General features: G+C 43.0%; 1 protein-coding gene across 1 annotated transcript; it reads right to left on the bottom strand.

Annotated features, from left to right (window-relative positions):
* Positions 1–15,154: 15,154 nt before the first annotated feature.
* Positions 15,155–18,311, bottom strand: LOC139555809 (vertnin-like). The gene is made up of 4 exons (XM_071369207.1): positions 18,000–18,311; positions 17,153–17,760; positions 16,544–16,984; positions 15,155–16,177 (listed from the first exon to the last, which is right to left on the bottom strand). Exons 1-4 carry the CDS (start codon positions 18,309–18,311, stop codon positions 15,364–15,366), a joined length of 2,175 nt encoding a protein of 724 aa, XP_071225308.1. The 3' UTR covers positions 15,155–15,363.
* Between the last annotated feature and the right edge of the window lie 9,404 nt (positions 18,312–27,715).

Below are 27,715 nucleotides of genomic sequence, written 5' to 3'. Positions count from 1 at the left end.
GGTATACTTGATGATGACTTCCTCAGGTCACCGTTTGAAGTAGATGTCCTGGATGGGTGGGAGCAAGGTTCCAGTGATGTCCTGGAACACGGTTCCAGTGATGTCCTGGATGGTGGGAACAAGGTCCCAGTGATGTCCTGGAACAAGGTCCCAGTGATGTCCTGGAACACGGTCCCAGTGATGTCCTGGATGGGTGGGAACAAGGTCCCAGTGATGTCCTGGAACAAGGTCCCAGTGATGTCCTGGAACACGGTCCCAGTGATGTCCTGGATGGGTGGGAACAAGGTCCCAGTGATGTCCTGGAACACGGTCCCAGTGATGTCCTGGATGGGTGGGAACAAGGTCCCAGTGATGTCCTGGATGGGTGGGAACAAGGTCCCAGTGATGTCCTGGATGGATGGGAACAAGGTCCCAGTGATGTCCTGGATGGGTGGGAACAAGGTACCTGTGATGTCCTGGATGGGTGGGAGCATGGTCCCAGTGATGTCCTGGATGGGTGGGAGCATGGTCCCAGTGATGTCCTGGATGGGTGGGAACAAGGTCCCAGTGATGTCCTGGAACAATGTTCCAGTGATGTCCTGGATGGGTGGGAGCAAGATCCCAGTGATGTCCTGGATGGGTGGGAACAAGTTCCCAGTGATATCCTGGATGGGTGGGAGCAAGGTCCCAGTGATGTCCTGGATGGGTGGGAACAAGGTCCCAGTTATGTCCTGGATGGGTGGGAACAAGGTCCCAGAGATGTCCTGGAACAAGGTCCCAGTGATGTCCTGGAACAAGGTCCCAGTGATGTCCTGGAACAAGGTCCCAGTGATGTCCTGGAACAAGGTCCCAGTGATGTCCTGGAACAAGGTTCCAGAGATGTCCTGGAACAAGGTCCCAGTGATGTCCTGGAACAAGGTCCCAGTGATGTCCTGGAACAAGGTCCCAGTGATGTCCTGGAACAAGGTCCCAGTGATGTCCTGGAACAAGGTCCCAGAGATGTCCTGGAACAAGGTCCCAGTGATGTCCTCGGCTGTCTTCCTCACCCGCTGGAGGGCCTTTTATTTCCCTCTGCTTGTTGTGACTCAGATGTTGGATAATGGAGATATCAAGCTATTTATAAACACTCTGAGCCAAAGATACAACAACAATAGGATCATTAAATCCTGTCCAAATCAATATGTGTGTTATGGAGCTGAGAGCTCACCTTTCTGCACAGCCAGCAGGCTGAGAGCTCTCCTTTCTACACAGCCAGCAGGCTGAGAGCTCACCTTTCTGCACAGCCAGCAGGCTGAGAGCTCTCCTTTCTACACAGCCAGCGAGCTGAGAGCTCTCCTTTCTACACAGCCAGCGAGCTGAGAGCTCTCCTTTCTACACAGCCAGCAGGCTGAGAGCTCTCCTTTCTACACAGCCAGCAGGCTGAGAGCTCTCCTTTCTACACAGCCAGCAGGCTGAGAGCTCTCCTTTCTACACAGCCAGCAGGCTGAGAGCTCTCCTTTCTACACAGCCAGCAGGCTGAGACCTCTCCTTTCTACACAGCCAGCAGGCTGAGAGCTCTCCTTTCTACACAGCCAGCAGGCTGAGAGCTCACCTTTCTACACAGCCAGCCCAGCACCGTCTTCATCCATGTTGAATGGGGAGCATCGCTGCCACCTAGTGGCATAAAGAGGCACATACATATTTTGTTTCCTGGTTAAATGTAGGTCGAGTGGGCTACTATGGTACTGTGCTGTGTTTATAGGGAGTAACTGATCTTATTCACTTCATAGCAGACTATTACCCTCACATTTCATTTCTCAGGGGGAAACCCCTCTCTTTCCTCATTCAAAGATCTGCTCACCTATAAGGCCTGTCCATAATTATTAGGAACTGTAGACTGAGAAAGTCCCATATCGGTTCTGTTTACTGAGAATATATTTGGCATCCTTGAGAAGGCTTCTGCAGTGTTCTATCGCTCAGTCTAAGTCGATACAGTCTCTCTCTCCCTCACACACACACACACACACACACACACACACACACACACACACACACACACACACACACACACACACACACACACACACACACACACACACACACACACACACACACACACACACACACACACATACACTCTTTCTCTCTCACACACATAGCTCAGTCTTTCCTCCTAACTGCTATATGCTAATCCTGCAAGGTTTCAGCTCCCACATGTCAAACCTCATTATTTTTCTAGCTATTTATTTCAGATAAACAAAGTGCAGTAGCTTAGCACCTCAGACACACTGCGGGGAGGGAGAGGGGAGGGAGGCGGAGAGAGAGGGGGGGGGGGGGGAAAGAGAGTGAGAGCGGGAGAGAGAGGGGGGGGAGAGTGAGGTGGGGGAGAAAGAGAAGGGGGGAGAGAGAGAGATGCATACCAATAAAGGCCCTTAAATTGAATTGACAGAGACAGAGACAGAGAGAGAGAGACAGAGAGAGAGAGAGAGACCAGAGAGAGAGCGAGAGAAAGAGAGACCAGAGAGAGAGAGAGAGAAAGCCACACAGAGAGAGACCAGAGAGAGAGAGAGAGAGAGAGACCAGAGAGAGAGAGAGAGAAAGCCACAGAGAGAGAGAGAGAGAGAAAGCCACACAGAGAGAGAGACCAGAGAGCTCCTCATCACACCAGCTCATATAGAGTAATGAAGATATACCAGCAGCCAGAGAGACAGACTGGGAGACTGTAAATACCCTTCCATCCTGTCACCTGATATTACCAAAGGAGACTTTAGACATTTGGTTTATATTACGGACATAATAACATGACAGTGGAGGAATGGAGAGTGAAATTGAAAAGGAGAATCATATTTTATTTATATTCCAACTTTGCAAAAGTACTGTAGTTATCTACACTTTTGAAACTTAGAATGATACTTCGGCTATTATTCATTCCACGCACGAATACTCAAACACAGTTCAGAGCACACACACTACAGAGCACACACACACACTACAGAGCACACACACTACAGAGCACACACACACTACAGAGCACACACACTACAGAGTACACACACAGATATACTGTACTACTGTAAATATCTGATGTGTCAAATGTATAGTAGTACTGAACTGAAACCAATCTGTCAAGAATAACATTTAAAATTCAAACATCAGAGTATTTTTTTAATCTAAATCTAATCCTAAAACTATCATCAGTACTGTTCTAATTAATTATTCTTCTAATAGATATTAGATACCGTGTATGACTAATACTGTATATGACTAATACTGTACATGACTAATACTGTACATGACTAATACTGTATATGACTAATACTGTATATGACTAATACTGTATATGACTAATACTGTATATGACTAATATTGTACATGACTAATACTGTATATGACTAATACTGTATCCACATGACTGATACTGTACTTGACTAATACTGTAGCTACATGACTGATACTGTACTTGACTAATACAGTAGCTACTTGACTAATAGCATATCGACATGACTAATACTGTATCTACTGTAGCTACATGACTAATACTGTAGCTACATGACTAATACTGTATTTACATGACTAATACTGTATTTACATGACTAATACTGTATCTACTGTAGCTACATGACTAATACTGTAGCTACATGACTAATAATGTAGTTATATGACTAATACTGTAGCTACATGACTAATACTGTATATGACTAATACTGTAGTTACATGACTAATACTGTATATGACTAATACTGTAGTTACATGACTAATACTGTATCTACTGTAGCTACATGACTAATAGCGTATCGACATGACTAATACTGTATCTACTGTAGCTACATGACTAATACTGTAGCTACATGACTAATAATGTAGTTACATGACTAATACTGTAGTTACATGACTAATACTGTAGTTACATTTACATTTACATTTAAGTCATTTAGCAGACGCTCTTATCCAGAGCGACTTACAAATTGGTGCATTCACCTTATGATATCCAGTGGAACAACCACTTTACAATAGTGCATCTAACTCTTTTAAGGGGGGGGGGGGGGGGGGGGGTTAGAAGGATTACTTTATCCTATCCTAGGTATTCCTTAAAGAGGTGGGGTTTCAGGTGTCTCCGGAAGGTGGTGATTGACTCCGCTGACCTGGCGTCGTGAGGGAGTTTGTTCCACCATTGGGGTGCCAGAGCAGCGAACAGTTTTGACTGGGCTGAGCGGGAACTGTACTTCCTCAGAGGTAGGGAGGCGAGCAGGCCAGAGGTGGATGAACGCAGTGCCCTTGTTTGGGTGTAGGGCCTGATCAGAGCCTGAAGGTACGGAGGTGCCGTTCCCCTCACAGCTCCGTAGGCAAGCACCATGGTCTTGTAGCGGATGCGAGCTTCAACTGGAAGCCAGTGGAGAGAGCGGAGGAGCGGGGTGACGTGAGAGAACTTGGGAAGGTTGAACACCAGACGGGCTGCGGCGTTCTGGATGAGTTGTAGGGGTTTAATGGCACAGGGAGGGAGCCCAGCCAACAGCGAGTTGCAGTATTCGAGACGGGAGATGACAAGTGCCTGGATTAGGACCTGCGCCGCTTCCTGTGTGAGGCAGGGTCGTACTCTGCGAATGTTGTAGAGCATGAACCTACAGGAACGGGTCACCGCCTTGATGTTAGTTGAGAACGACAGGGTGTTGTCCAGGATCACGCCAAGGTTCTTAGCACTCTGGGAGGAGGACACAATGGAGTTGTCAACCGTGATGGCGAGATCATGGAACGGGCAGTCCTTCCCCGGGAGGAAGAGCAGCTCTGTCTTGCCGAGGTTCAGCTTGAGGTGGTGATCCGTCATCCACACTGATATGTCTGCCAGACATGCAGAGATGCGATTCGCCACCTGGTTATCAGAAGGGGGAAAGGAGAAGATTAATTGTGTGTCGTCTGCATAGCAATGATAGGAGAGACCATGTGAGGATATGACAGAGCCAAGTGACTTGGTGTATAGCGAGAATAGGAGAGGGCCTAGAACAGAGCCCTGGGGGACACCAGTGGTGAGAGCACGTGGTGCGGAGACAGATTCTCGCCACGCCACCTGGTAGGAGCAACCTGTCAGGTAGGACGCAATCCAAGCGTGGGCCGCGCCGGAGATGCCCAACTCGGAGAGGGTGGAGAGGAGGATCTGATGGTTCACAGTATCAAAGGCAGCCGATAGGTCTAGAAGGATGAGAGCAGAGGAGAGAGAGTTAGCTTTAGCAGTGCGGAGCGCCTCCGTGACACAGAGAAGAGCAGTCTCAGTTGAATGACTAGTCTTGAAACCTGACTGATTTGGATCAAGAAGGTCATTCTGAGAGAGATAGCAGGAGAGCTGGCCAAGGACGGCACGTTCAAGAGTTTTGGAGAGAAAAGAAAGAAGGGATACTGGTCTGTAGTTGTTGACATCGGAGGGATCGAGTGTAGGTTTTTTCAGAAGGGGTGCAACTCTCGCTCTCTTGAAGACGGAAGGGACGTAGCCAGCGGTCAAGGATGAGTTGATGAGCGAGGTGAGGTAAGGGAGAAGGTCTCCGGAAATGGTCTGGAGAAGAGAGGAGGGGATAGGGTCAAGCGGGCAGGTTGTTGGGCGGCCGGCCGTCACAAGACGCGAGATTTCATCTGGAGAGAGAGGGGAGAAAGAGGTCAAAGCACAGGGTAGGGCAGTGTGAGCAGAACCAGCGGTGTCGTTTGACTTAGCAAACGAGGATCGGATGTCGTCGACCTTCTTTTCAAAATGGTTGACGAAGTCATCCGCAGAGAGGGAGGAGGGGGGGGAGGGGGAGGAGGATTCAGGAGGGAGGAGAAGGTGGCAAAGAGCTTCCTAGGGTTAGAGGCAGATGCTTGGAATTTAGAGTGGTAGTGGAATTTAGAGTTACATGACTAATACTGTATCTACTGTAGCTACATGACTAATACTGTAGTTACATGACTAATACTCCAGCTACAAGACTAATAGCGTATCGACATGACTAATACTGTATCTACTGTAGCTACATGACTAATAATGTAGTTACATGACTAATACTGTAGCTACTTGACTAATACAGTAGCTACATTACTAATACTGTAGTTACATGACTAATACTGTAGCTGCGTGAATAATACTGTAGCTACATGACTAATACTGTAGTTACATGACTAATACTGTAGTTACATGACTAATACTGTAGCTGCGTGAATAATACTGTAGCTACATGACTAATACTGTAGTTACATGACTAATACTGTATCTACTGTAGCTACATGACTAATAGCGTATCGACATGACTAATACTGTATCTACTGTAGCTACATGACTAATAATGTAGTTACATGACTAATACTGTAGCTACATGACTACTACTGTAGCTACATGACTAATACTGTAGCTACATGACTACTACTGTAGCTACATGACTAATACTGTAGTTACATGACTAATACTGTAGCTACATGACTCATACTGTAGCTACATGAGTCATACTGTATCACATGATTCATACTGTATATGACTAATACTGTATCTACTGTAGCTACATGACTAATACTGTAGCTACATGACTAATACTGTAGCTATATGACTAATATTGTATCTACTTGACTAATACTGTAGCTACATGACTAATACTGTAGCTGCATTACTAATACTGTAGCTACATGACTAATACAGTAGCTACTTGACTAATACTGTAGCTACATGACTAATACTGTAGCTACATGACTAATACTGTAGCTATGTGACTAATACTGTAGCTACGTGACTCATACTGTAGCTACGTGACTCATACTGTAGCTACGTGACTAAAACAGTAGCTATGTGACTAATACTGTAGCTACGTGACTCATACTGTAGCTACGTGACTCATACTGTAGCTGCATGACTCATACTGTAGTTACATGACTAATACTGTACATGACTGATACTGTACTTGACTAATACTGTAGCTACATGACTGATACTGTAGCTACTTGACTAATCCTGTAGCTACATTACTAATACTGTAGCTACATGAATCATAATGTAGCTACATGACTAATACTGTAGCTACATGACTCATAATGTAGCTACATGACTAATACTGTAGCTACTTGACTAATCCTGTAGCTACATGACTAATACTGTAGCTACATGACTAATACTGTAGCTACATGACTAATACTTTAGTTACATGATTCATACTGTAGCTACATGACTAATACTGTAGTTACATGACTAATACTGTATATGACTAATACTGTATCTACTTGACTAATACTGTAGTTACATGACTGATACTGTAGCTCCATGACTAATACTGTAGCTACATGACTAATACTGTATATGACTAATACTGTAGTTACATGACTGATACTGTACATAACTAATACTGTATCCACATGAATGATACTGTACACGACTAACAAGGGATACACAATATGGTGACCACAAGGGACACACAATATGGTGACCACTAGGGACACACAATATGGTGACCACTAGGGACACACAATATGGTGACCACAAGGGACACACAATATGGTGACCACTAGGGACACACAATATGGTGACCACTAGGGACACACAATATGTTGACCACTAGGGATACACAATATGGTGACCACAAGGGATACACAATATGGTGACCACAAGGGACACACAATATGGTGACCACTAGGGATACACAATAGGGTGACCACAAGGGACACACAATATGGTGACCACTAGGGGGACACAATATGGTGACCACTAGGGATAGACAATATGGTGAAAATAACTAGCCAATCAGAGGGCAAGATGGAGCTATTACCATATTTCTTGTCCTTCCGTTAGGAACAGCAGTTTCTCCTCACCACAACCTCTGCATCCTTCAAGACTGTTGCTTTGTGAGAAGGTGTTAAAGTTCACAGTTAGCCATTGTTATGTAATTGCAGGCTGAAAAGTACCAAGATCTTTGCCTTAGCTTGTCAGAGCAGGTCCACCGGAGCCATGGCCCAGTGAGACACAGGTGCCGGCCCGCATAGATGGAAACAGAAAAGTCTGAGAAGTTTGGGTAAAACACTGGGGTAAATCCTCAGTGGAGAAGCAGCAGAATAGATTTGTCCTTCCTCCCACTCTCCCTCCTCCCACTCTCCCTCCTCCCCCTCTCCTTCCTCCCCCTCTCCTCCCAATCTCTTTCCTTCCAATCTCTTTCCTCCCCCTCTCCTTCCTCCCCTTCCTCCCCCTCTCCTTCCTCCCACTCTCAGCACCTCAGCACCTTTCTTCCCAGGCCCCAGATATCTCTCTCAATTCAATGAAATTCAACCATGCTTAATTGGCATGGGAAACATGTTTACATTGCCATGGGAAGTGAAATAAACAATAAACAAAAGTGAGATGAAACAAAACAACATTGATAAAACAACATTAAAACATTAACAGTAAATATTTCACTCAAAGGTTTAAAAAAAAGAATAAAGACATTTCAAATGTTATATTATCTTACTTCGTACATTGTTTTTAACAATGTGTAAATAGTTGTAGTATGAATAGTATGGGACGATAAGTAAACATATTAAACAGGGCAACCAGTGGAGCGTAAACAACATTAAATACAACCAATATGTATGGTAACATCTTGCTGCTGTGATGGCACAATGTCGTATTTCGCCTAACAGAGTTTATCAATGTTTGATTTATTTTCTAATTCTTTGTGGGTCTGTGTAATCTGTGGGAAATATGTGTCTCTAAATATGGTCATACATTTGGCAGCAGGTTAGGAAGTGCAGCTCAGGTTCCACCTCATTTTGTGGGCAGTGTGAACATAGCCTGTCTTCTCTTGAGAGCCAGGTCTGCCTACGGCGGCCTTTCTCAATAGCAAGGCGATGCTCACTGAGTCTTAATTTTGGTTCAGTCACAGTGGTCAGGTATTCTGCCCTTGTGTCCTCTGCATGCATTATTTGATGTTTACGTTGTACACTGAGGATATTTTAGCAGAATTCTGCATGCAGAGTCTCAATTTTGTGTTTGTCCCAGTTTTCTCTGTTGAGATAATTTCCTTTTGAATTTCTAGCCAAATGTAAAATGTTCCTGTTTTGATTAATTTAATAGCGTGAGTTAGGTCTTCTCTACACCAAATTACTTTGATGGACTCATGTCTGTTAAATTGTCTCTCTGTAATGGTGTGCCCCAGGGCTCAGTACTTGGTCCCCTCTCATTCACAATGTATATCAATAATTCTGACAAAAATGTGCAAAATAAGCAACTTCACTTTTATGCTGATGATACTGTTATTTGTTGTTGTGCCTCGTCTCTCACAAAAGCTTTTCAGAACTTTGCACACTGCTTTTTATACAGTTCAACATACCTTGTGTCAATTGAGGCTTATCCTCAATGCTGACAAAACTAAATGAATGATGTTTTCTAAAGCAAGAAATAGACCTATGAACCTTTCACCTATTACTACCTGTCAGGGCAATGAGATTGAGACTGTAACCTCAATAAATATCTTGGAATTTTAATGACGACGGCCTCTATTTTAAATTGCATATTCAACAACTTACAAAAACAATTAAGCTGAAGTTGGGATTTTATTTTAGGAATAAAGCTTGTTTTTCTTTTGACGTCAGAAGGAGGCTAGTATTAGCTACATTTATGCCTTTACTAGACTATGGGGATATTTTATATATGAATGCTTCCGCTCAGTGTTTGAGATCAACTGACAACCCTTTACCATGGAGCGTTGAGGTGTATTTTAAACTGCAAAACCCTTAAGCACCACTGCACTTTGTATACCAGGGTTGGCTGGCCTTCTCTAGTCACTCGTAGGCTCAGTCACTGGTATACTTTTATTTACAAAGCCATTTTTGGTTTACTAACATTTTATTTGGGAATTTTTATTCTTCATAAATGTGGTGGGTACTCTTTATCCTGCTAACTGTTCCAAATCTCCAAACTGAATTTGGTAAAAGGGTTTTTATGTACTCTGCGCTATCGGCTTGGAACGCCTTACAAAATACTTTTAAACTGGAAGAACTTGTCCCGATTGGTATTTTTAAATAATTGAATAAGGATTTTGAGGCTGATTCCTTGACTTGTCAATATTTTTAATTTGCTGTTTCATGATTTCATTATACTTCTGTGATTTCTATGTTTTTTTTACAAGAGTATCTGGAGTTTTTCATGTCTATCTATAATTGTGTAATGACTTGGTGCTGCCCTTCTTGGCCAGGATGCTCTTGAAAAAGAGATTTCAAATCTCAATGATCCTTTCCTGTTTAAATAAAAAAAATAAAAAAAAATGTGCATACCTCCTGAGTCTCTTCCCTGTTTTACTCCTGGTAGTTCATCATTATCAAATTTGTATTTATTTTTTAAACATTCATTTAAGTGATCCTCACTCAACCCATAATACTGGCCATGTTTAGGAAACACTATAAAAACATGCACAATGCATTAAGAAGCACCTGAGCTTGAATGTTATAATATAGGGGTGAAAACGTAAAAGGTTGACTCAGCAACATGAAGTAGATGCAGAAAGTAAACGACATTCTGGGTCAATTTCCACAACAACTAAAGAAGGTGTTGAAGCGGCGAGGATCAACTTCCCCGCTGTTTTGGTCCCGTACCTTCCATGCTGTAACAGTGTGAAGCCAACCCGTGCACACGCGCAGATACAGTGTGTGACTGTGTGAGAGTAAAGTGTTGCATCTCACACATCTTAATGTCTGCGGTGCTGCTGGTGGTAACGGCATTATTTTTTGCTTGTCTACCTTTTTAATAGGGAGATTCTAAAACCTTTTCTCCCCACAACATAATTGACTAAAATCCACTATTATCCTATTTTAAAATTACGGTCTAAAATGTGTCATGACACAATTTTTGTAAAAAAAAAAAAAAGTATTTAACCTTTATTTAACTAAGTCAGTTAAAGAACAAATTCTTATTTACAATGACGGCCTACCCCCGGCCAAACTGGATGACGCTGGGCCAATTGTGCGCCGCCCTATGAGACTCCCAATCACGGCCGGATGTGATTCCCCCTTGCCACATCATCCAGGCTGGAAGACATTACCCATTCTCTACGTTCTCAGAACGTTATGTGCTAGCTGGGCCATTTATCCAAGCTAAAGGCCATGGAACAGTTGAAGACTGGAATAAATGGGAGCTCCATGTAGTTTTACAGGTTTGCCGTGAAGTTCATGTGAATTGCCAATTGAATATACGTCTGACCAACAAGTGTTTGGAACAAAAACATAGTTATTCCATTGTATTGTCGAACATTTAGATGAGAATGACAAACCTCTGGCTTATTTTCTAAGCCAGATGGAGAGCAAAGCCAACTCGGCAATGCTGTTAACTCCCCCGTAGAGTCTAACCAGTCCTTGCATACCATGTACAGTACGGCTCTCTCTCTCTCTCTCTCTCACACATCTCCTTACACCTCTGTCCCCACGCATACAATTAACCCCCCCCCCTTCCACCCAGCCATCCCTCCTCCCCTTTGCCAGCCATTCCTATTCATTAGCACCAGCACAATGAAACAGGCAGACAAAACGGGACCAACTAGAGTCAGAACAGAATGTGTCATCGTGGACAAAGCCTGAGCTGTGTATTTGAAGTACTGTAAATCTCTACGGGGGAAGTGAACGGCATCGCTGAGGTGGCTTTGCTCTCCATCTGGCTCAGAAAATAAGCCAGAGGTCTGACATTCTCATCTAAATGTTCAAACGTCTAATTCTGACATGAGACTGTGAGAGCTAGTTTCAATATAGAGCCTCTTCACACTTGCTACACTTTTGGTAACAAAAACAAAATCTCCTCAGCTACACACGAGGTAAAACATGGACACTTGCTAGACCGTTTCCCCTCCTCCAAGCAGGACAGTGTAAACAGAATTGTCTCATTCAGCCCAACATTCCTACAGTATAAATGGTAATAGCAGAGCAATGATATTTTGAAACAGCTGAATTTGCTGGCGGCACTGAGCCTCGTTAAACTACGGAAGCTTATCCTCACCACCAAAATAAACGTAAGTCGGTAGGAGATCATACAGAAAGGATGTTTGGTTTAAAATTGTGTGGTGATTTCAGAGGTGGCACCACAGGCCTCAGAGCGGTGGGATTGTTTTCCCGGGGCCCAGAGTTTTCCCTCATCTGGTAGGCTAACCTAACCAACTCCGGACCCTAGTTTTAGGGTATGACATAGCAATCAATAAGCTTTTATACGGACTAGGATGGTGAACAGATTATTTTTTCTAAACTCCTGGTCCTAGAGAGGATGAAAACAAATAAACTCGTCAAATTGCAGCCACTTTGTACCTGTTCATATGAACTCCATTTAAAAACTAACAGGGAGGATGAGGGAGGGGGGGTCCTTTACACAGACAGAGCACAACTGCGACTGGACAACAGAACGAATCACAGGGCTAAGCTTGCTTTATTTAATCTGTAATTCAAAAGTTATTTATACAATATGTCGTCATTATCGTGTTGACATACAAGCCCTTATTAACCGACAGTAGTAAGTAAGCATTTCACGGTAAGGTTCTGTTGTATTCTGCGCATGTGACTAATAAAGTTTGATTTGATTCATTCCAGTCAATAATTTTTTTTATAAAACATTTATAAAAAGACCTAGGTAACCACCTGAAGTTTGAATATAAAGCAAATTTGATAACTTTCACATTTTCTCAGAAAACAAAATAAATGGGCCTATAATATTAGCCTATACATTTACATTTAAGTCATTTAGCAGACGCTCTTATCCAGAGCGACTTACAAATCATAAACACATGATGTTCATGCTTTGTTTCCCCTGACCAGGCCCAGATGGGATCAGGTCTACCTGCAGCGGTGGTTGGTTCAGGCTGCAGTTGATCAGACTGAAGCACAGATTAATTATGATTTGTCATCTCATCTCACGAGGCATTTCAATGTATATATTTTTTTGTGGGGGGGGTGGCGGGGTTATGAGCTTCCTTATAAAAACAGGTCGTCGCTTCCCACCAGGCACAGACTTCAAATCAACATGTATTCCATGTTTGTTCCATTTCATTTCACTGGAAACGACGTGGAAATAAGCAGCGTGGACCCAGTGGGTTGTCACAACTTGGCAGTGAATTTACTTACATATTATACCCACGTAGTATACCCACGTAGTATACCCACGTAGTATACCCACGTTTTCAGTCACAATTTGATTTTACCACGTCGGCCAACTTATTTGCATTATTGTTTATCAAATTGAAGCCTGACTAGTTCTAATGTTGTAATGTAGGCCTGTACTTTCATATTTGTATGCCCCTCTGATACATGTTACGTGATGAAAAAAAAATATGCTGATAGAAACTGTGTTTTAAAGCTAAAATGTAATGAGTCACAGTCACCGCCTCCCCTTCAACTTTCATCGATGACAAAAAGCTCATTTCTAGAAAACAACATCCTCCTGTGGCAGCAGACCAACGTAATGACTGTGTTTTGGTCACTGTGAACCAAGACATGGTCGATGCCTCCAGAAGATTAGACCTACACAATGGTCTCCTTAAGCGAAAGGAGATAATTACAACGGAATAAAAAAACTAAATGGAGACTCGTCTACACTAAAGCATGATAACGTTCTGGAGGAATGGAGTTAGAAGCTGTATGATTGGATGACTCACAAGCACAAGTGGAGTTTGAGTGGGTGGTTGGTTTATTGATGTTCTGCCTCGTAGCAAAAAAAATAACAAACTGTTTCGCTCCACCAGTTTTGATAAACAAATATGCAGGAAAACATTAGAATAGAAAACATTATGTTTGGCTGCTATGATGACCGTGGTACACCAATACTCTTTGAGAGAATGTGTTTGGGAACATAACTAAATGAAACTAACATTTCCTTAAAAAAAATAAAAATAAGACAAACATGATTTAACAAAACTAAAATACCATGATTTAGGACTTCAAATAGAGAGAGGATTAATTTCACATTATGGTTACCAGAAAAACATGAATGATAGGTAGTTATTAATACATTTTTTTAAAAGGCATGGTAATCACAGAGAAAATATAGAAATTCTTAAAGAAAATCACACACTTAATTAGGCCAATTAGCATATTACATATTCTGGTAGCGAGTCCAGAAGTGTTTGTAAACATTCATTAGAAAACAAAACTGCTCCATTCAAATTGAAATACATTTGTCTTGAGAAGACAACCCCGAAACATAACGTCGTAAATGAAAAACTGATCCCTGATATGGTTGAGATGTGTTCCGTATCCCATTGAAATACCACAGTGCAAAAATACCTTACAGTAGGAGACAATCTATAGGTCGTTACCTGTTCGGTGTAGCATATAAATCACGATGAAGTAAAAGACCCCTGAAACACAAAATAGCAATGCACCAAGTTAAATCATCATTTTAGATGTATATTCAATAGTAAAAAAAAAAAGAAAAGTGAATCAAAACACTGTGTGTGTGTGTGTGTGTGTGTGTGTGTGTGTGTGTGTGTGTGTGTGTGTGTGTGTGTGTGTGTGTGTGTGTACAGAGCATGTTTTAAACAACAACAACAAAAAAGGGAGAAACTGAATTTCTGAAACAAAAAGGCCTTTCCCTGACAACCACAGACTTCTTTCAATACAACACATTAAAAAGATAAACCACTAGGAATCCTACAGAACAGGTAGACAGACATCAAATGGATTAACAAAAAAAATACAGAACATCCTGAAGGAACCTGAAAACAATTTAAAATGAAAAAAAAATAAAAAATAAGGAAATAAAAGGACTCCTTCCTGAAGATTAAAACCAAGACGAGACAAGAGAAGAAGAACACACCCAGGCTCAAACAAAGAGCCATTTAAAATCAACCCCCCCACTGGTTGGTCACTATCAGGATGACTTTCAACTGCCTTTTGCTAGAGGCCAGAGGACTATTACTTGAACTGTAGGACAGTCTCTTTTCACAGATGTGCAAATGTCCATGACCTGAAGGTGATAGGTGAAGGAATGGAGGGAGGGAGGAGAACAAAGGAGAGGCAGGAATGGAGACGAGATGGAGGGAGAACATCATGTTTAAAAAGCATTTGGGCTGCCATTTCAATACATTAGACTTCACCCAGCTGAAGCATGCCTCAAACTACAAACCAAACAATTACAGCGCGCTCAGTTGAAAACAATTGTGAAAAATCTACATCATTTCGAAGTGGGTGAGGGGTGGGGGTTGATACTGAGGACTTTGTTTGAGGGAGTGGCGGGGGAGGGGGGGGGGGGGGAAGAGTTTAGGATTCGGGAGAGACTACAGACAAGAGAGCATTTCAGTTTGTTACAGGGACACCCTTCTGCTTAAAGCTAGTGTAACAGAGTGTACGACCACCATTACACTCGGTGTCCTCTCTCAGCCATGTCGCTCAGCCATGTCTCTCAGCCATGTCTCTCAGCCATGTCTCTCAGCCATGTCTCTCAGCCATGTCGCTCAGCCATGTCGCTCAGCCATGTACCAGTGGCACTCCGTGATGCAGGGCTCTCTTCCACATATAGTAGGTGGAGCGGGGAGTCAGGGGGAAGAAGGACCTGAACTCCTTGAACGTGGGGAAGGACTTCTCCTCGAAGCGTTGCTGCAGGAACACTTTGGCCTTGGCCTTGAAGTTGGCCAGGGCCACCAGATCCATCACAAACATCTGGTCGTCTGTGGGAGCGGCGGTGGCGGACATCTTGGTTGGGTTGGGGAGAGGGGTGTCGAAGGGGAATGTCACAGAGGTCATGGTGACGGGGCCTCTCAGATCCTCTGTTGGGTCCCCCTCAAAGGAGAACACGTCCTGAATTGGAGCCTTTGTCTTTATGTCACTCTCTGTCATCATCATCCCATTGTCTTTCACTGCGTCGTTGTTGTACTCCATAATAATCTCAGACCTGTCCATCTCTAGAGACGGGGTGGTGATTTCCTCCTTCCTGGTTCCACTGGGGCCGTTACGCCACAGCCAGTAGAAACAGAGGGACAGGGAGGGGTACCGCACTCTGAACCTAGACAGAGGCCATTTTGACCTCCACACCTTCACCTTGGCAGCTTCTCTCAGCTTCTTCCTGCGTAGGAACACCATCCTGAACCTTTTATGGTTGTTGCTACAGATCTTAACTCTGGGGAAGACGGTGGCAGCGTGACCACGGCTCTCAGTCCCCCCGATAGGGGACAGACCACCAGTTGGACTACTCTTATCCGCGTCCAAGCTGTTTTCTCTGCTTCCGACCTTGTAGCCACGGTTACATAGCATGGCCTCTCTCCTCCAGTTGTAGTAAGTCGACCTGGATCAAATCAGACGTTAGTTAAAGTGAATGTTAAAGTTGCGACACACTTTACAGTCAATCAATAGAATGAAGGAAGGCAATAAAATGGATGAATGCAAGATAAACATTTTTAAAAAGAATGTCTAAAATAACAGTAAATTATTGTATTAAAGGCAGAGCTAAATAACAGTAAATTATTGTATTAAAGGCTGAGCTAAATAACAGTAAATGATTGTATTAAAGGCAGAGCTAAATAACAGTGAATTATTGTATTAAAGGCTGAGCAAAATAACAGTAAATTATTGTATTAAAGGCAGAGCTAAATAACAGTAAATGATTGTATTAAAGGCAGAGCTAAATAACAGTAAAATCCTTGTAGGTGACCTGGAGATCCCAGGGAAGCTCCTCTTGAAGATGCGGAAGGGGAACGAGGTGTTCCTAGCGATGCAGTTCTGAAGAACCTTCTTGGCCTCCTGCATCAGTGCCATGTTTTGGGCCCGTTCTCCATCCATCTTATCATTGTTGTAGTTCAGGCCGAACAGACTGGCCACGCTGTCGTGATGCTCTGCGTCTGGTTCTACCTCATGGTCTTCCTCCTGCCCGAGCTTGGACTCTGGGGAGGACCAGGACTCCTGCTCCGTGCTGTCCCCTGGACTCACCTCGCCCGCGGAGAACGTGGAGAAACTACCGCCGGACGAGATCAGCTCGTGCTTCCATGCATAGTAGGTGGATCTGGAGATCTCAGGGAAGAACTCCTTGAACTGATGCAGAGGGATGAGCTTCCCTTCCAGATAGCACGCTTGGAGGAAGTGTTTGGCCTCGTACCTTGACAGAAAAAAAGATCAGATTAGAATAGTAATTCAATGTCAGCAGAAACATACAGCTAAATAAACAATACAAGACAAAGAAGTGTGAATGTGCCAGAGTGCCATGATTTTAAATCAGACAGTATTTTTGATCTACAACAGACAGGAAACTGTATGAGAGTTGTACCTGGCAGCAGACCTTTTGCGGTGCTCTTGCGTCTGCCGTTTCCAGCGGTAGAAGGTACTCTTGGTGATGTTGTACTTGTCCTTCAGACTGGAGTAGGACAGGTGAAAGTCCTGGTTGAGAAGCTCCAGTGTCTTCAGAGGGGGGACCCTCTGCTCGTCGTTAGGACTGTCCATCTGGAGGACACTAGAATGGACTAACGCTACAAAGACTCTAGGTCTGAACCTGGAGGAGCCCCCCTCCAGCTCTCCAGACCACATAATGTGTATGGTGATAGGATCCATGTCTTTGGGGTAGTACCTGGGTCTTATCAGGCGGTTGAAGTAGGGTCGTATCTTCAGGTTGTACATGGGGTAGACAGAATAGATGTTGCACTGGAGGACGGAGGAAAGAGCGTACAGGTGCCACATGTTAGCGTAGGAGCCGGGGAAGCAGGAGGCTTTGACGTCGGCGTCGAAGATAGCTTCGAGGACTGAGAGGGGGAGGTTGAGCATGTCCTGGGACTCCTCGGCACGCAGGCTGAACCTGGCCGCCTGCAGCATCACCTTCGAGTCGATCATACCACCCAGGTAGTACCTCTTCCACAGCAGCATCTCCACCACCGTACGTACCTGGAGGAAATGGAGTTCAGGTGTTGTCACATACTTAGTGTATCTTTTTAAATACACACACACAAAAAAACGTATTTTCAACAAAAAAGAAACTGACATTTTATTTCTTAGTAGCTATTATCCATAAACAAATTACATTGCCAAACTAGGAAATACAAACAAATCCACAAAGTATATACAATATAGTAGTTGAAACTCAGATGCTGCATATGATTGAAACACTGCCAATCTTTCCTCACCTGTAGCTCCAGACTGAGACTAGTAGTCCCCACTAGCAGCATGCTGGCTGCATCAAACAGCAGGTTCCCTTCTCCCTTACAGACCAGAGGCAGGAGGCCTCCGGGGGCGTCAGCAGGGTACAGGCTACGGGCCTTGCCGTCGATGCCTTCCCAGTCAGGGAACTCGTGGCAGGGTGAGGAAGGCAGGGTGAAGGGGGTCAGGACCTGGTGGACCTCCAGAGCTACCCTGGTGAGGGCGTCCAGGCCGGAGCTCTCTGTGGCATCCTGCAGCTCCCCTAGGACTGAGAGTACCATCTCCTTCCTCTGAATCATACCTGCCGGGACACAGAGACATAACTGAGATAGTTCATTTGAACATGAACCCATACAGAAGCAGATTTACAGGAAAGGGTTCAGAAGCCATCTACTAGATAACTTTAATCACATTGAAGGAAAAAAAATAAATGTAATTCTGAACCTACATGAAGAATGTTCTATCTAGAACAGATTAAAACCCAGAAAACCTGCGTACGGGTTTGACTGAATAGGCCTGAAGAAGAGACATGCATTTCTAACTGACTGAATGGGATTCTAAGTGTTCCTGGAACTATTTACAGAAAGCTGGACCAGTCAAGATTAAAATGGATTTGTGGCAGGCATGTGTTCGCAAATACATTAGCTGCACATGTTCAAAATAACAAACAGTACCAAGTCTGAGACATATTGCTGTAAGCTTAGTGAAGGCATATTGATATGCATGTGACAAATGTTTTTTTTTTTATGTTTAAAAATATGTAAAACAATTTTAATAGGTATAATGTGTAATTGTGTAAAACATGCATGTGTATTGTGTTGTGTAAAACATCCTAGCAGTTTCCACTGAGAGAAAAGTTGCCATACTAAATTAAATTAATTACGCAATTATTCCATCTTAAATATAGCCAACGACGCACACATGTGTGGTACGTAATACAAGACGACGTGTGGCGAACAGCAGAACTGAGTCACTAGGCTCCAAATTGCCTAAAATAATAATTTTGTAACAAAATGTCGAAAAGAATCAATTGAAACCAATACTAAACTAATGAAAACAGGAGACGTTTGTGATCGATTCGTGATCATCAAACGCACCACCAACCACGTTTTCTTCTGATTACACCTATATACTACTTTGTTCATTGATACAATAGTAATTTGGGTACGTTCCTTACCTGAAATATTTGGTATAAATAGTTTTCCAAGAGGACGTCACTCACTATTGGAGCGGTAAAGCGCAAAGCATAGAGCCTTCGTTCCGGCTTCTCTCACAGGTAACTTAGTTATTCCATTATGTGGAGCATGGAACAATGTGCTTTACGTGCCAGCACGGATTCAGCCGACTTGGGTTCACGCCAGATAGGACACTTTGAAGAGAGATTTGGGAGTGATAAGACCGACCTCTCTTCAGGAAATTGTCAATCGCCGCAGACCTGTTTTTTTGTTGTTGTCTGTGGTTTGAGAAAACCTCCCTCTTGCCCCCCACGCAGGGCCAGGGTCAATTTCAATGTGAGGTGTTAACAAAAGCCGTGGTGTCAACGGCTATCGGTAGAACAACAGCTATATAGGTGGAAGTATCGGGTTGTTGGCTAGCTTGATTTCCCCCCCCAACCCAATATCAACATTTTTTGTAAAATAAACACGATTTACTCAGTATATATCTCCGTGTACACCACACGATTTTGTATACAATGCATTTCAATCACAGATGAATGCAGTAGGTTGCATAAAACCAACCTGGGGTAGACCTAGTATAGTAAACGTACATCTGGGACACTCCAATTAGTATGCTCTTTTTTTTCGTATATATTAATTTGTGGGTGTTCATTATCCATTTGGTATTATTATACGTTACGAATTACAATTCGTACAATATGTAACGAATTTTCAAAACGTATGTAATGTTACGAATTCCAATTGGTTGTGGGTAATGTTAGCTAGGTTAGGGGTAGGGTTAGCTAACATGCTAAGTAGTAGCTAAAAAGAAAAGTAGTAAGTAGTTGCTTAAGTTATCTGTGATGAGATTCAAACACGCAACCTTTGTGTTGCTAGATATCCCTCCTAACTTGAACTCCTAGCCTAGCTAACATTAGCCACAACAAATTGGAATTCTTTATGAAGAAAATCATGTTGGCTACTAGACACAAATGCATTATGTGGAAAACTGTGTAGGCTACTGGGCACGAATGATTTATGAAGCAAATACTGTGGTGGACGAAAACAACGCGACTTTTTGTGTGCTTGTCATGAATTTAAGTATGTTGTGTCTATTTCACGATAATCTGTGATGGGTCGTTTTTTTTTTACCAGTTCGTTTTAGGGCCCAAAATGCTCTCCAATGCATGATATACATGTTGTTTTTACTGGTATCAGGCTGGTATTCAATAGATTATACAGTAGCCTACATTCATTACTATTATTGACTTTTTCTGGACTTCCTGACAGCTAAATGTCTCAGTCTCTGGTCAGCTCATACTCTGGCAAATGGTGCTCTTTAAAAATTTTTTTTTAAATAGTTAGATCGAAGCTGAATCAGATCTACAAGCCCACTTGAGTTACGACGGCACATTTTGTGTTGTTTGTGGTGACATGGCATCGACCCTTTCTCCTCATAGAAATGTGACCTCATTGTGTTCTTTCTAAAGTTTAGAATCTAAAGTAAAATATTCTCTGCACAGTCTTTTCTCTCTTTCTCTGTCTCTGTCTCTCTGTTTCTTTCTGTCTCTCTGTTTCTTTCGCTCTCTCTCTCTCTGTCTCTGTCTCTCGGTCTCTCTGTCTCTGTCTCTCTTTCTCTGTCTCTGTCTCTCTCTGTCTCTGTCTCACTTGTTGCACTCATTGTTAGTCTGCTGAACTCTCCCATTACCTCGTTAGCCCAGTATCACTCTCCTGTACTGAACAGACTAGAGTATAGGGCAGACTACTGGATGGGTGTTTGTGGATTGGAGTGTGGATGTACAGACGAGGCGTTGAGGTGTGGAGCAGCACGTCGGCTTGTTTCTCACACTCCTCCTGACTCTCAATTCAAAGGGGCTTTATTGGCACGGGAAACATATGTTAACATTGCCAAAGCAAGTGAAATAGATAATAAACAAAAGTGAAATAAACAATAAAAAATGTACAGTAAATATTACCCTCACAAAAGTTCCAAAAGAATAAAGACATTTCAAATGTTATATTATGTCTATATACAGTGTTGTAATGATGTGCAAATAGTTAAAGTACAAAAGGGAAAATAATAAACATATATATATATAGGTTGTATTTACAATGTTGTTTGTTCTTCACTGGTTGCCATTTTCTTGTGGCAACAGGTCACAAATCTTGCTGCTGTGATGTCACACTGTGGTATTTCACCCAGTAGATATGGGAGTTTATCGAAAACAGGTTAGTTTTCGAATTCTTTGTGGATCTGTGTAATATGAGGGAAATATGTGTCTCTAATATGGTCATACATCTGGCAGGAGGTTAGGAAGTGCAGCTCAGTTTCCACCTCATTTTGTGGGCAGTGTGCACGTAGCCTGTCTTCTCTTGAGAGCCAGGTCTGCCTACGGCGGCCTTTCTCAATAGCAAGGATATGCTCACTGAGTCTGTACATAGTCAATGCTTTCCTTAAGTTTGGGTCAGTCACAGTGGTCAGGTATTCTGCCACTGTGTACTCTCTGTTTAGGGCCAAATAGCATTCTAGTTTGCTCAGTTTTTTTGTTAATTCTTTCCAATGTGTCAAGTAATTATCATTTTGTTTTCTCATGATTTGGTTGGGTCTAATTGTTTTGCTGTCCTGGGGCTCTGTGGGGTCTGTTTGTGTTTGTGAACAGAGCCCCAGGACCAGATTGCTTAGGGGACTCTTCTCCAGGTTCATCTCTCTGTAGGCCCAGGTCTGACAGGGCCCAGGTCTGGCAGAATCTGTGCAGAATATCTAGGTGCTGCTGTAGACCTTCCTTGGTTGGGGACAGAAGCACCAGATCATCAGCAAACAGTAGACATTTGACTTCAGATTCTAGTAGGGTGAGTCCAGGTGCTGCTTTTTGTAAATCAACAAAGCACGAGAAGACTTAGCCTTTTGTTTTCGTTTGTTTATCAATTAGGGTGTGCAAGGGTGATTACGTGGTCTGTCATATGGTAATTTGTTAAAAAAAACTATTTTGACATTTGATCTGTACATTGTTTTCGCTGAGGAAATGTACGAGTCTGCTGTTAATGATAATGCAGATGATTTTCCCAAGGTTGCTGTTGGGGGCAAATCCCACGTTAGTTTTTTGGGGTCAAATTTTTCTCCACTTTTTTGGATTGGGGAAGAGGCCAGAGCTGAGGATGATGTTAAAGAGTTTAAGTATAGCCAATTGGAATTTGTGGTCTGTATATTGTATCATTTCATTTAGGATACCATCAACTGCACAGGCCTTTTTGGGTTGGAGGGTTTGTATTTTGTCCTGTAGTTCATTCAAAGTAATTGGAGAAACCAGTGGGTTCTGGTCGTCTTTAATAGTTGATCCTAAGATTTGTATTCAACCATGTATTTATTTTTTGCTGTTTGTTCTTTGTTATAGAACCTAATAATATTGGAGAAGAGGTTTATCCATACATCTCCGTTATTGGATAGATAACTCTTCATGTTGTTGTTTGTTTAGTTTTCAAATTTTCTTTCTTAGGTTTTTGCATTCTCTCTCTCTCTTCTCTCTTCTCTCTTCTCTCTCTCTCTCTCTCTCTTATCTCTCTCTCTCTCTCTCTCTCTCTTATCTCTCACAGCCTTTTGTTCCGCACACATTACACAACAGCTCTGGTCAACCACATTCAAATTCACAGCCCCATTGTGAAGTAAATACTTAATTACAAACACACACCTCTACAAAATGACACACAAGCACACACTCACACCTCTACAAAATGACACACACACATCTACAAAATGACACACTCACACCTCTACAAAATGACACACAAAGTAAATGTAATTGCTAAAATGTACTTAAGTATCAAAAGTAAAAGTACAAGTATGAACATTTAAAATTCCTTATATTAAGCAAAGCAGACGGCCACATTTTCTATTTTTTTTATATATTTACGGATAGCGAGGGTGCACACTCCAACTCAGACATCATTTACAAACAAAGCATGTGTTTAGTGATTCCTCCAGATCAGAGGCAGTAGGGATGACCAGGGATGTTCTCTGTTTAGTGAGTCCTCCAGATCAGAGGCAGTAGGGATGACCAGGGATGTTCTCTGTTTAGTGAGTCCTCCAGATCAGAGGCAGTAGGGATGACCAGGGATGTTCTCTGTTTAGTGAGTCCTCCAGATCAGAGGCAGTAGGGATGACCAGGGATGTTCTCTGTTTAGTGAGTCCTCCAGATCAGAGGCAGTAGGGATGACCAGGGATGTTCTCTGTTTAGTGAGTCCTCCAGATCAGAGGCAGTAGGGATGACCAGGGATGTTCTCTGTTTAGTGAGTCCTCCAGATCAGAGGCAGTAGGGATGACCAGGGATGTTCTCTTGAAAAGTGTGTGAATTGGACCATTCTCCTGTCCTGCTAAGCATTCAAAATGTAACTAATACTTTTGGTTGTCAGGGAAAATGTAAGGTGTAAAAAGTACATCATTTTCTTTAGGAATGTAGTGAAGTAAAAGTTGTAAAAAAAAATATTAATATAGTAAAGTTTTTAAAAAACGACTTAAGTAGTACTTGAAAGTATTTTTACTTAAGTACTTTACACCACTGAAAATTACACACACACACCTCTACAAAATTACACACACACCACCCTCCAGGACTTGAGCATGTGTCTCCCCTCTGTCCACTGCCGTAATGGGTAGATGGTCTGGTCCCTGGATGGCCTGGTCCCTGGATAGTCTGGTCCCTGGATGGCCTGGTCCCTGGATGGCCTGGTCCCTGGATGGCCTGGTCCCTGGATGGCCTGGTGACTGGATGGCCTGGTGACTGGATGGCCTGGTCCCTGGATGGCCTGGTGACTGGATGGTCTGGTGACTGGATGGCCTGGTCCCTGGATGGCCTGGTGACTGGATGGCCTGGTCCCTGGATGGCCTGGTGACTGGATGGCCTGGTGACTGGATGGCCTGGTCCCTGGATGGCCTGGTGACTGGATGGCCTGGTCCCTGGATGGCCTGGTGACTGGATGGCCTGGTGACTGGATGGCCTGGTCCCTGGATAGCCTGGTGACTGGATGGCCTGGTGACTGGATGGCCTGGTCCCTGGATAGCCTGGTGACTGGATGGCCTGGTGACTGGATGGCCTGGTCCCTGGATAGCCTGGTGACTGGATGGCCTGGTGACTGGGGTTCAAGGGGTTGACCTGTAGTTTATCTGTACACGGAGGGAGATAGAGATTATACATGCTGGCTGGAATTTCACTTGGGGTTTGGTTAAACGACTGTTATATGTTACCTGCTTCAAAACTGATGGATGGATGTGGATATTCATATTTCAGGAAATACTTTAGCCAGGAGAGTCTAAACCTGTTGTATTATATATGCTGTCTCTCTCTCCTCCTTTCTACCTCTCGCTGTCTCTCTCTCTCCCCCTCTCTACCTCTCGCCGTTTCTCTCTCCCCCCTCTACCTCTCGCCGTCTCTCTCTCCCCCCCTCTACCTCTCGCTGTCTCTTTCTCTCGCCGTCTCTCTCTCCCCCTCTCTTCCTCTCGCTGTCTCTCTCTCCCTCTTCCTCTCGCTGTCTCTCTCTCTCTACCTCTCGCCGTCTCTCTCTCTCTACCTCTCGGCGTCTCTCTCTCCCCCCCTCTACCTCTCGCCGTCTCTCTCCCCCCCTCTACCTCTCGCTGTCTCTCTCTCTCTTTTCATTTGACTGGTATTGATGTGTGATGGTACTCTGTGGTTAGAGATTGATTCAGTCGCTCTGTTCAAATCCCTCACATCCAAAGAACCTATTGAATAGTAAAAGGGCCTATCGGTAGAAGACTCTGACCTTGCAGATACTCCACACACACATCAAACCCTAACAGAATAAAATAAAGTAAAATAAAACCAAAATAAAAAGTATTACATATTTGTTCCTCGTTTAAATTGCTGAGCAGATGGGAGGGATTTTCCCCTGGAAGGAACACACTCATGCCAATTCCTGTTGGTGTGACAACACCCCCCCAGGGCCCCCCCACCCCCTTCAAATAAATGTTATAACTCTCAGGTGTGTGTGTTGAATGATCTCTGTTATAACTCTCAGGTGTGTATTGAATGGTCTCTGTTATAACTCTCAGGTGTGTGTTGAATGGTCTCTGTTATAACTCTCAGGTGTGTATTGAATGGTCTCTGTTATAACTCTCAGGTGTGTGTTGAATGGTCTCTGTTATAACTCTCAGGTGTGTATTGAATGGTCTCTGTTATAACTCTCAGGTGTGTATTGAATGGTCTCTGTTATAACTCTCAGGTGTGTGTTGAATGGTCTCTGTTATAACTCTCAGGTGTGTGTATTGAATGGTCTCTGTTATAACTCTCAGGTGTGTGTTGAATGGTCTCTGTTATAACTCTCAGGTGTGTATTGAATGGTCTCTGTTATAACTCTCAGGTGTGTGTTGAATGGTCTCTGTTATAACTCTCAGGTGTGTATTGAATGGTCTCTGTTATCACTCTCAGGTGTGTATTGAATGGTCTCTGTTATAACTCTCAGGTGTGTGTTGAATGGTCTCTGTTATAACTCTCAGGTGTGTGTTGAATGGTCTCTGTTATAACTCTCAGGTGTGTGTTGAATGGTCTCTGTTATCACTCTCAGGTGTGTATTGAATGGTCTCTGTTATAACTCTCAGGTGTGTGTATTGAATGGTCTCTGTTATAACTCTCAGGTGTGTATTGAATGGTCTCTGTTATAACTCTCAGGTGTGTGTTGAATGGTCTCTGTTATAACTCTCAGGTGTGTATTGAATGGTCTCTGTTATAACTCTCAGGTGTGTGTTGAATGGTCTCTGTTATAACTCTCAGGTGTGTATTGAATGGTCTCTGTTATAACTCTCAGGTGTGTGTTGAATGGTCTCTGTTATAACTCTCAGGTGTGTATTGAATGGTCTCTGTTATAACTCTCAGGTGTGTGTATTGAATGGTCTCTGTTATAACTCTCAGGTGTGTATTGAATGGTCTCTGTTATAACTCTCAGGTGTGTATTGAATGGTCTCTGTTATAACTCTCAGGTGTGTATTGAATGGTCTCTGTTATAACTCTCAGGTGTGTATTGAATGGTCTCTGTTATAACTCTCAGGTGTGTATTGAATGGTCTCTGTTATAACTCTCAGGTGTGTATTGAATGGTCTCTGTTATAACTCTCAGGTGTGTGTATTGAATGGTCTCTGTTATAACTCTCAGGTGTGTGTTGAATGGCCTCTGTTATAACTCTCAGGTGTGTGTATTGAATGGTCTCTGTTATAACTCTCAGGTGTGTATTGAATGGTCTCTGTTATAACTCTCAGGTGTGTGTTGAATGGTCTCTGTTATAACTCTCAGGTGTGTATTGAATGGTCTCTGTTATAACTCTCAGGTGTGTGTATTGAATGGTCTCTGTTATAACTCTCAGGTGTGTATTGAATGGTCTCTGTTATAACTCTCAGGTGTGTATTGAATGGTCTCTGTTATAACTCTCAGGTGTGTATTGAATGGTCTCTGTTATAACTCTCAGGTGTGTATTGAATGGTCTCTGTTATAACTCTCAGGTGTGTATTGAATGGTCTCTGTTATAACTCTCAGGTGTGTATTGAATGGTCTCTGTTATAACTCTCAGGTGTGTGTATTGAATGGTCTCTGTTATAACTCTCAGGTGTGTGTTGAATGGCCTCTGTTATAACTCTCAGGTGTGTATTGAATGGTCTCTGTTATAACTCTCAGGTGTGTGTTGAATGGTCTCTGTTATAACTCTCAGGTGTGTATTGAATGGTCTCTGTTATAACTCTCAGGTGTGTATTGAATGGTCTCTGTTATAACTCTCAGGTGTGTATTGAATGGTCTCTGTTATAACTCTCAGGTGTGTGTATTGAATGGTCTCTGTTATCACTCGCAGGTGTGTGTATTGAATGGGCTCTGTTATAACTCTCAGGTGTGTGTTGAATGGTCTCTGTTATAACTCTCAGGTGTGTATTGAATGGTCTCTGTTATAACTCTCAGGTGTGTATTGAATGGTCTCTGTTATAACTCTCAGGTGTGTGTATTGAATGGTCTCTGTTATAACTCTCAGGTGTGTGTATTGAATGGTCTCTGTTATAACTCTCAGGTGTGTGTATTGAATGGTCTCTGTTATAACTCTCAGGTGTGTATTGAATGGTCTCTGTTATAACTCTCAGGTGTGTGTATTGAATGGTCTCTGTTATAACTCTCAGGTGTGTATTGAATGGTCTCTGTTATAACTCTCAGGTGTGTATTGAATGGTCTCTGTTATAACTCTCAGGTGTGTGTATTGAATGGTCTCTGTTATAACTCTCAGGTGTGTATTGAATGGTCTCTGTTATAACTCTCAGGTGTGTGTGTTGAATGGTCTCTTATAACTCTCAGGTGTGTGTATTGAATGGTCTCTGTTATAACTCTCAGGTGTGTATTGAATGGTCTCTGTTATAACTCTCAGGTGTGTATTGAATGGTCTCTGTTATAACTCTCAGGTGTGTATTGAATGGTCTCTGTTATAACTCTCAGGTGTGTGTATTGAATGGTCTCTGTTATAACTCTCAGGTGTGTGTATTGAATGGTCTCTGTTATAACTCTCAGGTG

This window comes from Salvelinus alpinus, chromosome 27, assembly GCF_045679555.1.
Source record: "Salvelinus alpinus chromosome 27, SLU_Salpinus.1, whole genome shotgun sequence".
Lineage (NCBI taxonomy): Eukaryota > Metazoa > Chordata > Actinopteri > Salmoniformes > Salmonidae > Salvelinus > Salvelinus alpinus.
Note: the sequence above shows the minus strand (reverse complement) of the source record. Positions and strands in the feature narration are given on the sequence as shown.